Here is a 17,489-nt window from a genome sequence, read left to right as displayed (position 1 = left end):
TGCGATGAGAGAGCCGGAGGGTCCCCCCTTTCGCCCGTACCCCTGTTTGTGCTGCAATGCATGTTGGGAAAACAAACAGGCCGGCCGCTATGCCGCATGCTAAATGCAACCTAACCCAATCAGGGTGGAGGGAAAACGCGGGCGGTGTTTATCGATGCATTTCCACCTCTAATCGTGTAATCAGGGCTCACGCCGACAGCTCTGATTAATTGCTTTGTGTTTCGCCGCGGCCGAGGCGTCACCTGTAAGTGATTCGTGGCGGCTGCCGAGAGCGGACGCGAGTCAGAGTGGGATGTCAATATGCCCGAGTGCGGCGCGGGCCCCGCAATGTTCATATATCGCGTGTGATTGCCACTTCATGTTCCGGGGCCGCGGCACCGTGATGCTGTGGATGGAGCTAAATTCTCGACGTGATGGTATCACTAATTGCTTCTTCATTAAACTCCCGCTATGCCTTCATTATGCCTGCTGCTGCTGTTCATGTAAATGCGTGTTGCTATTTGTATTGTGTTTACTGACAGTGTTTTAATTCACAGTCAGCCTACCTGCGCGTGGGTTTGTGTGTATGGAAGAGTGTGTGTGGGAGTGTTTGGAGGGCCGGGGGGTGGTGCGTGTGTCTGTGTGTGGCTTGGAGCGTGTGTGTCAGTGGAGGTTTGTTAGTGTGGTTGTTTGTCTTTGGGTCGTCATTTGTTTGTCTGTGTGTTTGTGTGTGTGCGTGTGTGTGTGTGTGCATATGTTTGTGCTCGTATGTATGCTTGTGTCAATGGATGTGGGTGTGCATGTGTGTGTGTTGGTGGCAGTGTTTGTTTTTGGGTCGTTATGTGTGTGTGTGTCGTGTGTGTGTGTGTGTGTGTGTGTGTGTGTGTGTGTGTGTGTGTGTGCATGTGTGCGTATGTGTGTGTGTTGGTGCCCACATCCTGACTCTCTTTCTCTCGCGGTGGAAAGTCTTGCGAGAACCTTCAGATCACATTGAATCGCATTACAGAAATATCAATCATAGGGAGGCATGAAGGAGGAAGAGCCTTTAGCTGGAACCTCCCTCATCGGTATGCATCAAGTGTTCCTGATAAGCTCACCTTCCCTCCTTTCTGCTTCCCTTTTTCTGCCCTTCTTCTTCTGCAGGCCAATAAACTTCGAACTAAGACCCTGCGCAACACGCTGCACCCCGTCTGGAGCGAGACACTGACCTACTACGGCATCACCGACGAGGACATGGTCCGGAAGACCCTCAGGTAGGTAGGCCCGAGCCAGAAGGAGGAAAGCTGAGACCGCTAGATTCACTGATGAATCTAGCTGTCTCAGCTTTCCCGTTGGACTCAATTAACCACTGGTGGAAATTCACGTCATGCTCCTTAAGAACATTAATCAAAGGATCACCTATAAGTTGTGTAACAGCATCATTGAAGTATGGAAAAAGAAAGTCATTGTGATAAATAGTAAAACTAAAAGCCTAATTCACAAAAAAATAAATTGTCTAAGAATCCCAGCACAGTTTCCAGTCAAACCTCCGGTCTACGTCGGGTTCACAGCGACTATGTGAACCCGCGGGTCTATGTGGTCAGGGACGTCCATTACCGCTGCATCGCCCCGGGGCCTGGCTGTTACCCTGCCAGGGGCCGTCAGTTAAGGGCACACATGGCTAACTATGACGCAGTAACAGCACAGTACGTGGGCTGTCTGGTCAAATGAACTACCCGTCCATCCAAGAATCCATACCCACTCATCCTGCTGGTGATCTGGGGGGGGGGGGGGGGCTTATCTCAGAGGACAATACAGGGGGAAATCAACCAGGCTGTAGCCAGGCAACACCAGGATACACAGGCACACATATACACACACACCCACACACGCATGCATGCATGCACATATGCAAGCATACACACGCATGCATGCACACAGGCATACGCACACGCATGCACACAGACACACAAGCCCCAACCCACAGACCGCACAAAGGTGATTACCCCGATCCCAGAGTTATTCTGCATGGATTTGTAACCAGAGGTAATTAGAAGAAGGTACAGGTAAGTTCTCATAATCTAATTGTAATATTCACTGATGAATCTGAATGTCATATAAGAGGATGTTATATATATGTTATATTTCTGCTATGATCCGTGGTGAATCTAAACTAAGGCTTTGGCATGGAAATGTAATGGAACACACCGGTCTACATGCAATGATAGTGGGTTCCGTACTCCGGACAAATCTGGCATATAAACGGTGTCGCGCTTCATTTAAGGCGCTTGTATATCAGTCTCTACATTCACATCCACAAAGCTCCCCTCCTCCGCACTGTCAACAGCTGTCGGTACAGATATGTGCCCCGTCAAAAGTCTCCTTTTCCATTCCTTCCGACCGGAGGCCCCTCCTTAGCAGGCACCGACTGGATATCCCGTGGTGCATTGAGGCGAGGCGTCTGGTGGGGGTGATACTGTGCGTGATTGACAGAACCCCCGGAGGAAACGAGACCCTGAGCCACTGGGCCGGTTGATCTAACTGCATGGAAGTAAGCCATTGAACACGACTCAGGTGTTTGACTCTGGATCACGAGGCGGTGGCGGCGGGTCCTAACCGGTTGGACGCGGCCCCGGTTGGCTGTGCAAATCTGTCGAGGGTTCCCTCAACATCCACGGCTATCATGACCGGGAGCTACCGTCGTTAGCCTCCTCGGGTTCACAGGTCCTGTCGAGTAGTCGAGCAGACGTCCTTGTTCAACGCGACTCGAGGTGAATTCAGATGAGCTACATCACGTAGGGTTTAGGCAGCCGGCTCTGTGATGCCTTTAGGCTGTTGTCATTAGAAATCAAACTCAGAACCCTTGCCACTGGGAGGAGGACACCCCAAGCACTTCTAGAAAATTCTTTAAAAGGGAAGGCACACCATTGGGTTATTCCCGAACATATTAATGCATTTATCCCGATGCACTTCTGTCCATTAGTTTGAGTTTGTGAATCCTGCTAACTCAATCACTCTGGCTAAGCTGTGCAATGTCAGGGCTTGCCTGGGGACGGTTAATACATACACTTCCTTTTTTCCAAGCGCTGTAGCTTCATGCATCGATGATTCCCTCTCATTTCAAAGTTAATGAAGTGTAGGTCTCAAGAGAGGGTGAAGAGTAAAATGCCCACATACCAGGGGCCGGGGAGCAATGTGTACGGAGATAATAACGTCACTCTTGAGCCCGGTTGAAAAACTGATTTAGAATGAATTAGAATTGCTACATATTTTTTAATATTTATAAGGAGTTTTGGGTTATTTAAATTCTTTAGCTGATGCTTTTGTCCAAAGCGAAAAAGTTTTGTCCAAAGTGCATTCAACAATTTAAGTTAAATATTAATCGTTTAACGTTAAAGAATCATTCCAGTACATGAAATTCATCAAACAGCAAATGTAGATAGATCTAGCCAAGTTTCTTTAGCAAGGTCAACCTTTCAAAATAGATTTTCTGCCTGGATAACTACAAGATATAAATAAACAAATCCCTACAAAAAAGATCAGACAAAACGTGTCCTTTTCATATTCAATTTTTCATCAATGCTATAAATTACGTGCTAATGGTGGTCCAATATCAGTTTTGTCATATTTTCTAGCATTTCCCTTTTATCTTTTGTGACACAGGTAACATTTGACCGCTAAACCACACTGCCCAAAAACCCTTCAAAACCCAGATGGTTAACCAACTGCTCATCTTGCACATCCGCCTACCCAGATGCCTCCTAGAATATCACAACACACAACCCCTCTACAACCCCTGTTTGTAACACCATAAAACGCCATGATCTCCTGAACTCCAAAGGCTCCTCCTTTCCTTCTCACAGAATCTCAGTGTGCGACGAGGACAAGTTCCGCCACAACGAGTTCATCGGAGAGACACGCATTCCGCTGAAGAAGCTCAAGCCCAACCAGACCAAGAACTTCTACAACTGCCTGGAGAAACAGCTGCCGGTGAGTCATAGCACTGCTAACTACGTGTTATGTTGCTGTTGCTGGTGTGACGTTGTTATCTCCAGTGAACAATGTGATGCCGCACAAGATTGTTAAGTTCATGATGCATGTTGTGTAACACACGAGTAGGTTTAATACTTTACTTCTTTATTAGCCTACATTACTTACAGGACTTTCTTTTATTACGTTCCCAGTTCCCACTATACATTTCTGCTGTCAAACCTTTATGAATTGAAACGCTTTTGATGATGACTTGATGCCCTATACTTGTCAATGTAAAGCAACAAACTGCTTATATATTGGCTGCTTGGAAAGGGAATCGCTTCTTGAGATTTCCTTCCCTCCCACCAGAACTGAACTGAAATGATCCTTGCCTGATTGAAAGATTTCAGTCAATTGAACACATAGTCCTTAGCCTCTAATCAGGCTACAAACACGATTATTTCTTCATGCATCTGCTCATCACAGTAGAGGTCGACCTGCTGAATACATTCTAGGTGTGTGGAACACACGGCAGGCAGCCCGCAGCAGGTGGGTCTGAGCTTTAGTCACAGTGGATAAGTCTTGTTTAGACGGCCTGTCTTTTACAGAACATGACTTCTTCTGGTCCATGAACAACTGCCATTTGACCGAAGAAGGGTAATTTATCATAAGCCTTTCTGGGAAAGAGACAAAATAGCCTTCCCAACCAACTCTCTTATCAGAGCCATTTTCACTCACTCTCTATCTCTGCCTTTATCTCACCTCACATAACTGAAGGCTAGAATGACTCATAGCCTAAGGGATAAAGACAGATCTTTGTGTCTCGTGTGTGTGTGTGTGTGTGTGTGTGTGTGTGTGTGTGTGTGTGTGTGTGTGTGTGTGTGTGTGTGTGTGTGTGTGTGTGTGTGTGTGTGTGTGTGTGATCGTGTGTGTGTGTGTGTGTGTGTGTGTGTGTGTGTGTGTGTGTGTGTGTGTGTGTGTGTGTATGCATGCGGCCGTGAGTTCTCTGCTGTTATGTTCTGCAACAGATTAACTGGACCCCAATACCACCTCAGGCATTTGGTAGCTCCCTGCATCTTTTTGCTAGGTGCTAGGATTGCTTGGTATTTTACACAACTACAAACTCACCTGCAAGGACACACACACACACACATGCCCACACAGACACAACCTTATACACACACACATCCACACACAAACTAGATTAGTTTCCCCTTTGGTGGATTCAGAAATGACTCAAACCAAACCAAAATGTGAATTACTAAAAGCCCTGGCAGAGCAGAAATCCTCTGCAGAACGCCTGCCACCCATCGTATCATGAGGCAGGGGGCTATTTGGTAAGGGGTTTCCTGCTTCATTAGAAGCTTGTGCGTTGAGCACCGAACAATCGGAATTGATTTGTGCTGTAGAAACACGGAGCAGTTAAGAGCTACGTCGTACTTACCCAACACGCTGTGCATACACGTAGTCTTTTCCCTTTTTTTTTACCCCCCCCCCCCCCTCCCCCCCCCTCCATTTCGTTTCCAGTGTCTCTGTTTCCTTGGTAACACCTGAGGGTTTGACTTACACCTTGGAACACAATCATCATGGCTGACTGTGCCGTGGCGGCGCCCCTTATCGGCACTTTGGGCGCAGAGATTGTCTAGGTTGAAGGCCAACCGCGGCCTTTCAGAGCTGCAAGTCCTTCGTCCTCACTGTGTGAAGGGTTTTAGTGGTTAGAGGGTGTTTTGCGTCATGCAGTTAAATGTGCTCTGTGTGGGATTTAGTGACATCTAGTGGTGAGGTTGCACCCCCTCACCTCTCCCTTTCCGTTGACGTTGGACCGGGGCCTGTTCTGGCCAGCTGCTAGACACTTACCGAATGATATCATCATCTATGCACCTTCCAGTAGCAAAGTGTAAAGTGATGAGGTTCCTTGATAGATTTATACATAAAATGTAGTTATAACTATAAAAAAACGATAGATTTCATCAGAAAATGTAATTCAGACGTATCTAGAGCCGTAGTAGACCCTATTTCTATGAAGATATGAATTAAGAAAACGCAAAGGATCCTCATTTTCATGGGATTATACATTAATGAAAACATACTTATGAATATTATATTCCATTTAGGCTGAGTCCGTCCCGTTGGATGCCACCTAATGCTAAACCCTGAACCGTTAAAGCTATCGTCATTACTTGACGGCCTAATCTCTCCGTTTCTTTATTTATATTTTTTCACTGTGTTACCGGGCAGATGTAAACGTAACTATAATGGGAAGTGACAGTGTGATGGAACCTGACAGTGTGAACGAAATCAAGGTAATGACTGTTAATGAAGGCTGTTGGAGAGAGAGAGATAGAGCGACTAATAGAGAGAGAGAGGGAGAGAGTGTTTGAGAGACTAAGTGAGGAAGTAGAGAGAGAGGGGAAGTGAGAGCTTGAGAAATAGAGACATTGAGAGAGCCAGAGCATGAGAGAAAGAGTAAGAGAGAGAGAGTGTGAGAGGGAAGACGGAAGCTAGAGATCAGAGAGAGAGCTAGAGAGAGCTAGTTGGATTGCGTGACTGAGTGAGTGACTGTGAAAGAAATTGTAGCAAGAGAGAGGGAGAGTTGGAGAGAGAGAGAGAGAGAGAGAGAGAGAGAGAGAGAGAGAGAGAGAGAGCAAGCTAGAGAGAGAGAGAGAGAGAGAGAGAGCAAGCTAGAGATCAGAGAGAGAGAGAGAGAGAGAGAGAGAGAGAGAGAGAGAGAGAGAGAGAGAGAGAGAGAGAGAGAGAGGGAGATAAAGATAATGAGTCTCTTGAAGAGCTTAAACGATGGTAAGACAATAAAGCAGGCTGTGGAGCAGAGTGGCTGATGTGAAGCACAGCGAGGCGGTAAAGGGAGGGCCATTACCGCCATAGGCTGCTCTATGACGTCAGCCCGGCCAGGACCCAACCGTTGCAGCAGCAGCTGAGGCTCCTGGGGGCCACATGGCCAGCAGAAGGACGGCTAACATGTAACCTGAAGGTCTACCTCTAGTTGATAGCGTCTATTTATATTCATCCACTGTGGATGGACACATTCTTCATCGTGTTCAAAGACATGTAGACACACTTGTTTGTTTTGAAGAATACATAGGTTTTACTACAGTGATTACGTTATCGTACACATTTTATTATAAGTGATGGTATGTTATTAAAGTCAGGTGCACAATCCATACATTGAATCAATATTCATATATCACAGTTATAGTTCCAATGTGTGTCATTTCAAATAGCTCACAGCTTAAATCAACCTGGACATATCTGTAGTCAATACTGTTCGATAGTGATTTAAATGACATCCTATAAGTGATATATTCTACAAATAGAAAGTGCTGGCTAGCCGGTATATGTCTCTTAATTGTGTGTGACGCATACTATGCTAGTTTGTGTCACACTGTCGCTCAGCCAGTTAGAGACGACAGAACACTGTTGTGTTTTTTATATATATATATTAGTATATATTTGGATTTCTGAAGGTCTCCCGCCTTCTATCTTGGTAGGGCTCAATCGTACACATTGCGACTTTAAGCTTGCAAGGTTATTGAAAGAGTTTGTCAGATTTTTTGCTTCTTTCATGTGAAAACAGTATGACTGCCTTAAAACATGTCTTGTAGTGTGTGTGTGTGTGTGTGTGTGTGTGTGTGTGTGTGTGTGTGTGTGTGTGTGTGTGTGTGTGTGTGTGTGTCAGACTGTTAACATGACAGTGATTCCTCCAAAGCGCCCTACCTACACGTTCAGTTGCCAAGCCTTCGGCCCTTATTATCTTCCTCTCAGCATGGTTTCTCACTTTCTGTCGCCATGACAGTCTTCGTCCTGCTGTGATTGTGTGTATGTGTGTGTGTGTGTGTGTGTGTGTGTGTGTGTGTGTGTGTGTGTGTGTGTGTGTGTGTGTGTGTGTGTGGTTTCTTTCTTCCCCGCGACTCGCCGTCTAGTTTGTCACTGACTCTCCGGCTACAGCCAAACTCTGTGAGTGGAGGGGGAAGAGAGAGATAGAGGGGGGGGGGGGGGGGGGGGGGGAGAGAGAGCGAGAAAGGGCACATATAGACGAGGTTAGATATTGATGGTACCGAGGTACACAAAGCACGGTTGAAGATGCTTTGCTCTGATTGGCTGTCAAAGTTCAATGACACCTGATGCACTGATTGAAGCCTGGGTACGTTCCATCACACACAGTCACTTAGTGCTCGGTCACCTCAACCCCAAGGGTTGAGTTGGTAAATGACCACTGGCCCACAGTGACCAAGCACATATGAAGTGAGAGTTTTCTAATCAAATAGAACCAGCTTGAGGGACAAGCCTCGGCATCAGGGCGTGTGCCAGGTCATGTCCAGTCACGTCTTTGACCAACTCGCTTACTTCCTTCTTAATGGTGAAGAAGGCAACGAGGGTTTTCAAATCCGTCCTGGTTAAGTTTTATTTTAAGTATGGCTCCATGTTTGTTCCATTTTCAAAACATATAATTTTTTTCCTCTGCATGAACTTTTATAGGCCTAGCTATCCTTCTCAAATTTGTAAAACCCTGACTGTTGAACCATGATTACATTAGGATGAAGGCAGTCAAGATGCACAGATTCACACTGATAGCTAAGCGAATTTCTGCATGTTGCGAATACTTACACAGTCAATGTAAAATGTATATTCGTGTGAATGGCTTCAATGGCATGCAACACACTTTAAACCACTAGATGTGTTGCTAACATCCTATAGGGGGCAGTTGCGAGCCAAATCAAATGAACAATTATCAAATGGTACAAAAAAAATTCAACATCAGCTTCGACATTCCTCTGTAAATGTTCAGTGTTGATCTCATTTATAGCCAATTATTTTAATGATCTGATCTTCATTAGTGTGGTGAGGCGACACGTTAATGGAAAAGAGGGGGGGATTTTAGTCACACTAAACGAACCACTAACATTTACAAGCTGGATACACACACAAACACAGATCCAAACACACACGAGATAATTCAATCTGATTAGTTTGCTCTGCTTTGGCTAAATGCTAATTGCTTGGCAGAAGCTGATCTTTAATCTAGGTTGCAACTTCAAGATTAAATACACCTATCGCTCCATCTGTCCCTTCAATTTTCGGAAAATAACATTTTAGATCAGCTTAACTAACACAGCAGCCCAATTTATGCTGTACAAACAAAATGCAAAGAAAAACAAATCTACACTCACCTCGCATACGCTGAAAGCCAACGACAGATAAATACCTAATTTTAAAGATAACTCGTACAGACTTGTGCAGAGAATTACTTTTTGTCTTACCTCGCTGGTAAAAGTGTATTGTCATTCAAAATATAATATATGCATTATTCAATCTGTTTGGATTATATAGATAAGCATTCAGTTGCAGTATGTACGTATGGAGCTAGCAATTGTCATGTCCACCTACATGTCCACCCATCTCTATTATATGCAGTCTCCTACGCTCCTCTCCTAAGTGATTCACATCGTGCAATTGGGTGCCCCAATGTCTCTTGTTGGCCACAGCTGATTGAACAGTGTGATGAAGTATACAAAGCTGCAGTAGTCTTCATGCCTGCTCACAAATGCTGGGTAGGATCGCAACACACAATGCCTTTCTCTTTAATGCCTTTGATATTGAGCTCTCTGGAGACTTTGCCTCCCAGTGTCTTTCTCTTCGTCTTCAATCCCTTTGGGTTCGGTCTTTTTTTTATTCATGGTGAAAACATTTTTCATTCACTTGCAAACAGTGTTGTGTACAAACGGTGACAGTGACATTTGTGAGAAAAGAAGAGCACAAAGCCAATAGCAAAGAAAAAAATAATTGATCGACAAAAGTCAGTGTCGGACATTTTTTGTTTTTTTGCGGATCTTAAAGTGATATTCATTGATTTTTACTGAAAGGAAATCAGGACGGGATTGCTAACGATTCTTATGGAAACAACTCATCATTTGAACCAGTTGTTGGAATTCATCCTTTTACTAAGTTTTGCAATAAACAACAACACAATGCTATGACACCATACCATACGGTCAGGGGTTATAAACCTAGAGACCGTACCATGTTTAGAGGGAGGGCGGGAGTGTGTCAACAAACAGTAGGAAACGGGGGAAAATGCAGTTGAAAAAGAGTTGTCTGGTGTTGAGTCCTCATTTCTTATCTTTTAATTAATTAAAAGAGATTTTTAAAAAAGATATGCAATTTATTGAGTTAAATCTGCGCAAACGTAAAATATTGCAGCTAAAATGCTCATCAACTCTTTTGCTCAATCAGATTTATTCATTATTTGAGATAATTAATTTGAATAAAAGTGGGGTTTTAGTAAAGTTATTTTTTTCTTTTATCATTTTTTCAGGTCAACAAGACAGAGGACAAGTCCCTGGAGGAACGCGGCCGCATCATGATCTCCCTCAAGTACAACTCCCAGAAGTCGTGCCTGGTGGTGGGCATCGTGCGCTGCGCCCACCTCGCCGCCATGGACGCCAACGGCTTCTCGGACCCCTACGTCAAAACGTAAGTGTTGAGACTTAAAGACGCAGTGTGCAAGATTGAGCCCTCCCGGTTACTAGGCCCGGAGACTTTCACAATGAAAAACGAACAGAGTTCTAACCAGGCAAAATGCCAATGGTGAGACACAGACTAGCCCAGCTCGTCTGGCTGGGTGGTGGTGTGCGTGGGAGGGGTCTCGGGAGTGACTATAGTACGATTCTTGTCAACAAAGAATTTATCAGCTATACGGTGTGATGTTATCGATGACTTTAATGAAGTCACTGACAACAGCATTGCCTATAGATATGTCCAGGTTATTTTAAGCTACGAGCTGGTTCAAATGTTACAAATTGCTACTTTAAAGGTCCTGTGTAGGTTAGATTTAAGAGCTGTTATTTTCTTGTCATGTTTTAGAAATGCCATTGACATTAATTTTATTGAGCGAAATGCACGTTGAGATTTTCTTTTTCGTTTGACTGCGCACCTGCCACTTTATGAGACCATTTACATTTTAGAATGCTCCTGATTTTTTTCCCGACCAATCAGTGTTAGAGTTCGGGTTAGGGTTAGGACATCTCTTCTCTGATAAGTTTGGTAGATCCACAAACAGCGTTATTCTAGCTCCACCACAGTTGCTCAAATGCGACTCTTCTCACTGTTGCAAACGTAGGGTGGGAGGTAGCAGAGACAGACTGTTTTTATATTCAATCTCATAGTGGAATACATTCATGCAGGTAATAAGAAACTGTCTATGCACCGCCACTCCCCTGTAACCATCGCCACGTACAGCTGCATCCCTTACCAGAGGATGAATGAATGTAGGAATTTATTTCTCTCTCTGCTTATGGGACATTTCGTGCCTTCGTGGACAGGGCAGTTAAGGGAAGACAGATGAAGGGAAAGTGGGTTGAAATGGAGAGGAAACGACCTGTAGCATAGGTCCATAGAGTCGAACCTGGGTCGTTCATCCATACGTGGTGGCACGGTAAATTCATGTGCTTATTACCGTTAGCGCTAGTGGGTCAGGCTTACAAGCTACTTCAAAAAAGTGCTCTTAGTAATGCTAACCCCCTTCAGCAACAGAATCCCCTTAAAGCACCTCTTTAATAAATTGTTAAATTCATGCGTTGAGACGAGACACCAATGTTTTCGCAACCATATTTCTCCTGTTGGGCCAATATTGAAAACCTACAAAGGATTGTTTGCGTTGACCGCGCCATGCTCTTTCCCTCTTAATAAGCAGAGGGGGAGATCATTACAGTGTTGGCAGTTGGGGAACGGCGAGTGATTTGTCCAAATCCGAGACACTGTGAGGGCCGTTAAAACCCGATTATCTGGCACTCAGTGAGGAGGTGAAACACAGCCACCGCGGCTCGGCTTGCGGCATGACCCGCATCCAGAGAGCAGCACTTTTTCTTATCAAACGCTCATTATTTATCAGACATTACCACATCGTCTCTGGGCAACAGGGAGGGGGGGGTCTTTCTTTAGGGCTATGCGGCGGAAATAAGCTATAGGCTATAAAGTCAAGAGAACAAACCTAGAGTGAGGGGTGAGTACTGAAAACTACCTTTCCAAAGGATTAACGGTACAGAAGGAGCAAAGAGAAGAAGGGGGAAAATAATGTTTTCCCGAAGACAAATTAGATAGAGGGGGGGGCCTGCTCTGAGAGTGTGAAGGTCTGTCAGCCTAGCCACTCAGCCTGGCAGTGTGATTCCTCTCTCCCTTCCAACCATCGCCTCGCCCGCTTTCCCTTTCTCGACGTAGTCGGTCACGGCTCCCTGCTCCCTGCCGGTCTGTGTGGGCATGCTAGCTAGCTGTCCCAGATATGTTGATTGTCTTTCTCAAAAGTCAAATGTCACCAAAATATCATGTCTGGCAGTTGCTATTTGCCCTGGCTTGGTGGTTTAGCAGGGCAAGTCTTTTGCTGGTGGCCAAACCAAGTGCAGGCTTCAATATGAGGACACCGTGGGCAAGGGGGGATGGGGTATGAATGGTAAAGTGAGACTGAGATAAGGAGAGGGTCAGATAGATTTAATTGAGCAAAGCTATTAATTATTACAATGAAAAGCTGAGCTTTGAGTCATGTGTTTTTAGCCCTCAATGCTATAGGCAAGATTGGCACGTGTGGAACCACTTGTCAGCCATAAATGAATACATTTCCCCCAAATCTTGCATCTAAGGCTATACTCTCTATGCAGGCTTCAAGAAACTAATTTCCCGCCTATTCAACAGACTATATCCATGCTTGATGCTTAATTACATTTTCTATGTAAACACGTGCATTGTTCAAGAGAAACCAGCTTTTGATATACCCTGTTGAGTCGAACAAAAGCCCTACAAGAAGAGGAAAAAAAGCCATGCTCCAGAGGGACATTTTCAGGGAAAATCTTTTAAAACAAACACAATGAAAGCATTTAGATCCACTGACGTCAACGATCAAACTACTTGTTTTCTGTTTCTTTTGTTTTCTCAGAATCTTGTCTCCCTACTAAGATTGGGATGTGAATATGGATTGTTCTAGAACTGAAGGAAGAAGAGGGGGTTGGGGGCAGGGTGGCTGTGTGGCTTCGTTTAACACCATTGCATTAACAATGAACCCAAAGTATTTCTGAACCCACTGCTTTGCCAGAGCATAGGGCAGTGCTGCAGTGCCCTCTGGGGGGATGGAGCTGTATAACAACATAACGGTTTCTATCATCATTAACATCATTATTTATCAAATGTACAAAGATTTGTCCGTTATATAGGATAATTTTTATCAATAGAATAATAGTTGGTAATATATTAATTGTGAAGAAAGAAATGGTCCTGATAAAGGTCTGATGTAAATTCATGAAACAGAAAGCCCATAGATGCTTGTCCAATTCAATGTTTTTCAAAAATGTTGTGTTGCTAGCAGACCTGTCAGTGAATGGCAACATAAACTACAAGCAAATAATCAAATGGCCTAATGTAAACAACAACAACAACAACACATCAAGGGGTGTGTGTTTTCCTAAGTATTGCCTACTTTGTTCTGCTCTCCTCCCACAGATATGTCCTGTGTGTGTCTGACACGGTTGCGTAACGTGTGTGTGTGTCTCTCTTGTGTTTCCTGCAGGTACCTAAAGCCAGATGAGAACAAAAAGTCAAAGCACAAGACCACTGTGAAGAAGAAGACACTTAACCCAGAGTTTAATGAGGTAATAACCGTCGCCATGGGATGAGGGGCACGCCATTTACATTTTTATTCATTTTTTTCTAGGGTGAAAGGGTAAGCTGAAGTATTTTGATCTCTTTCATGCTACTCATACGGTGTGGCATGCTCGTCGACGATGATATACATCCTGGTCGTTTTTGCCTGAGACCAATAATAATGAATTCTTTGAGAAATACGGTAGTCGGATCTCTTTATCTATCAAACAGGTTCATAAATATGGTATTTATATCCCAAAGGAATTAAGACATGCAAAAGCATTGAAGAATTTGAAACGGCACTTACAAACGTTGGTGGTCCCGACAAAAATGCAAATACAAAGCACACACAGACACGGACACAAACACATACACACACGAAGGCATACACACACATAAACACGCACACAAACTGATATCCAGACGACCACCGTAAATAAAGATGAGGCACCATACCATGATAATTTATGGTAATGTATGCATGTATGTCATTTATTGTAGTAATTGGTACACCAAGCTGTGTTACAGGTCCCCTTTCTATAACTCAACAATCCTGTCTTCCTTTCTAAATTGAATGACAATTTAAATGTTATACTTGCGATTGACTTTAGTTAAAATAGGCACACAGTTTATAATCTTAATTCAAAGGGTCAATAAATCCAGGACCACAGGCGTCTGGGCTGTAAATTCCCTCGTCAGACGATTCCCAAATTTCTTTCAAGTCCACAGACTCCAGCAGTGGGTGGAATCTACCTGCATCTCGGCCACTGACCCCCACCGGAACATGCAGTCCGTAGACTTGACATTTCCTTTGACATTCTTTCCCTGTGCCCATATTCATCAGTGTCTCCCTCATCCCCTCCCCCTGTCCCCCACCGCCCACCCATGCCCTTTCCCATCAGAGACAAACACGGGGGTCTTCATCCATATTAATTAAGAAACCACTGGCCGCATTACAGCCAAAGGGCCAGTGACCCTGATTGAACCTCAGATTATTTCCAAGAATAAACTCCCCCCCCCCCCCCCGCCCGATTTCACCGGGTCACAAATTGGTGTCAGAAATGTATTGTTTGGTCTCGGTGCGTAGTGGGTTCTTCCCTTCAGTCGCCGTTTCCCCGATTTACTGTCCCTTTGAATTAAGATGATAAACGGTGTGCCTATTTTAATTAAAGTCAATACAGATTTTTAATCCTTTTTGCAAGTATAACATTTTAATGTAATTCAATTTTGCAGGGAAGACAGGATTGTTGAGTTATAAAAAGGGGACCTGTTGCATAGCTTGGTGTTACAATTAATCCATATGAGACCTATCAATGCATACATTACCATAAATTATACGGTATGGTGCCTTACCTTCGTCTTGAACGGTGTGTATGTGTATGCACTTGAGCAGGCAGCTCAAGACATCACAATTGCTTAGTGTTACAAAGTGTTACAGCTCATTACGTACAAAAAGCTATTTCACTATGAAGTTGGCAGCATTTAGCAGACACTTTATCCAAAGCGACCCACAGGTGATCCATCCACCTGAAAACAGGTGGATAGATATAATTGTACCTTTATATGTATCCATTCTGTTTCCACATTTCCAATCTGGGATCAATAAAGCCCAAACCCAATCTTAACTTAGGCAGGCCTACAGGTGGATCGGGCATCGAACCCAGGACCTTTCGGCTGGGATTCAAACACACAACCGTCTGTATTGTGATGATTCAGAACATCCTTTCGTCCCCCGCGGGCTGGAGAAGGTTTTATTCACCGGCGTTGTTAGTGTCCATCACTAGGAGGCTTCAGATGTAACCCAGCCACCTCTGACCCGCTCCTGCAGGAGTTCTCCTACGACATCAAGTACGCCGACCTGACCAAGAAGACCCTGGAGGTGACCGTGTGGGACTACGACATCGGCAAGTCCAACGACTTCATAGGTGAGTGGCGCGCAGGTGCACTCCTTCACCACCGCCGTCATGACCGCCTCGCATCAAACGCCGGGAGGCCGGGGAAGGTCATGCCGTGAAATCCATCTACGTCAGCAGCAGGGGGGCCTGGCGGCTCCCCCCCCCCCCCCCCCCCCCCCCCACAGACACACATCCTTCCACATTAATCTGATTCCACTATCTGACTGACTGATCATTCAACGACCCGAAGGGAAACGACCAAACAACCACCAGTGCTGAAGCTTTTGGTTCATCGACTGCCGTGTGTGTGTGTGTGTGTGTGTGTGTGTGTGTGTGTGTGTGTGTGTGTGTGTGTGTGTGTGTGTGTGTGTGTGTGTGTGTGTGTGTGTGTGTGTGTGTGTGTGTGTGTGTGTGTCACACAGTAGTGAAAAAGCTATGCTACGCTTACTTGTTTGATGATTCTACTGAAGTACTGAAATGTCTTTATAGCGAACAACATTTTGAAATAGGCTGCCTGGATTCTTCTGCCAACCTCTCTAACACATCTCTCCCATATCAGCTCAGCTCAACCTGCTTTACTTTCCCGTACAAACTCACCTGATGAATAAACACAGAACACCACAAAGCTTTGCATATTGCTGTTTCCAACCATTTGAATCAAAGAATACTCTTAGAGACCAATACTCCCTCACTTCCCAGTTAGGCATAAGGGAGCTTCAGGTGTGTGTGTCTGTGTGTCTGTGTGTCTGTGCGTGCGTGCGATCACAACAAGGGTTGACTAACGATCTGCTCTGCCATCCTCCCGCAGGCGGGGTCTCCCTGGGCATCAACGCCAATGGCGAGCGGCTCAAACATTGGTTCGACTGCCTGAAAAACAAGGACAAGAAAATCGAGCGCTGGCACACGTTGACCAATGAACTGCCCGGGTCGACGTTCAACGACTAACTACACTCTCTCCCCCCCCCCCCCCCCCCCCCCCCCCGCTCCTATCCCTCCTCGTCCGTCTGGAGGACTCCTGGTCCCAGCGAGGGTAGCATATGAAGATGTCCCCGCCTTGCCTTGGAAATGTCCCTGCTGTCTCTCCTCGTGAGTGTTGTCCTAAGACCCGACTCCACCAGCCTCGACGTGCTCTCCCACTTCTGCCTGCAAAAGACGAAATGTACACTCTTGATGATGGTCATCTGTTTTCGATCCGTAACAACCAACACCTTATGGTTAAGCATGTGCACGAGTCAACCCATACGTGCGCGTGGGGAATGTATGCACGTGTGTGCGTGTCTGAACATGCATGTGTGTCTGTGTGTGTGAGGGCGTGTGTGCAAGCAAACAATATAAAATCGGAAGAACAACAAATCAACAATATGATACAGCGAAGGGTTGCCTGACAACCCTTTCTTTAACGATACAATGATTTGCAAAAAAAAAAAAAAGTACAATTGTTTACATCAGTTGCAAGAAAGATTCTGTCACGTCAGACCGCCGTCAGCAGAAAGAAACGGGCACAATGGGGGCTTTTGTTCAAGCCCATCATAGGGAATTCAAACTGGTAATGGCACATTTCTTGCTGCTCACTCAGTTTTATCTGTGTTACACAGATTTCGAGTGTAGATTATCTCTGGAGCACATCCATTCCGTTTGTGTATAGCTGATTCTGATATAATAAACGTTCATTTGAGTCAATGCGTTTCTGGCTGGAGGAAATGCAGCTGATTGAATGAAAGATTGGCATGCAATTCTGTGTAAAATGCCTCTGCAACACACCACACAAGTGGTGTGTTAGAGCAAAAGAGTTTTGGGATATTTGGCCGAGAACTAGGTTCACCCGGAATGCTGTATGTCCTTGCCAATAACACCAAATTAGCTCAACTGCTCAACCCCCACTTTACTGACTCTTTTCCGTAGTGACCCGCTTATGATATGTGACTGTCCGCTCCTATGGCCGTGTTGGCAGGACAGAGGGTAAAACAGCGCAGAGAACAGCTTTCCGGATGCCCCCCCCCCCCCCCCCCACCTCCCAAAAGA

The 17,489-nt window shown here is 45.1% G+C and overlaps 1 protein-coding gene across 1 annotated transcript in view; it reads left to right on the top strand.

The window, feature by feature from the left end:
- The window catches only part of doc2b (double C2-like domains, beta), a 60,015-nt gene extending 43,118 nt beyond the window's left edge, over positions 1-16,897 (top strand). Inside the window, 6 exon segments of the mRNA XM_030362245.1 lie at positions 1,123-1,232; positions 3,822-3,948; positions 10,262-10,419; positions 13,499-13,580; positions 15,401-15,497; positions 16,276-16,897. Of these exon segments, the coding sequence (XP_030218105.1) occupies positions 1,123-1,232; positions 3,822-3,948; positions 10,262-10,419; positions 13,499-13,580; positions 15,401-15,497; positions 16,276-16,412 (711 nt within the window). The 3' untranslated portion in view covers positions 16,413-16,897.
- The last annotated feature ends 592 nt before the right edge of the window (positions 16,898-17,489 follow it).

The sequence above is a fragment of the Gadus morhua genome, chromosome 7, assembly GCF_902167405.1.
Source record: "Gadus morhua chromosome 7, gadMor3.0, whole genome shotgun sequence".
In the NCBI taxonomy this organism is placed as follows: domain Eukaryota; kingdom Metazoa; phylum Chordata; class Actinopteri; order Gadiformes; family Gadidae; genus Gadus; species Gadus morhua.
This window is presented reverse-complemented; position numbering and strand designations above follow the sequence as displayed.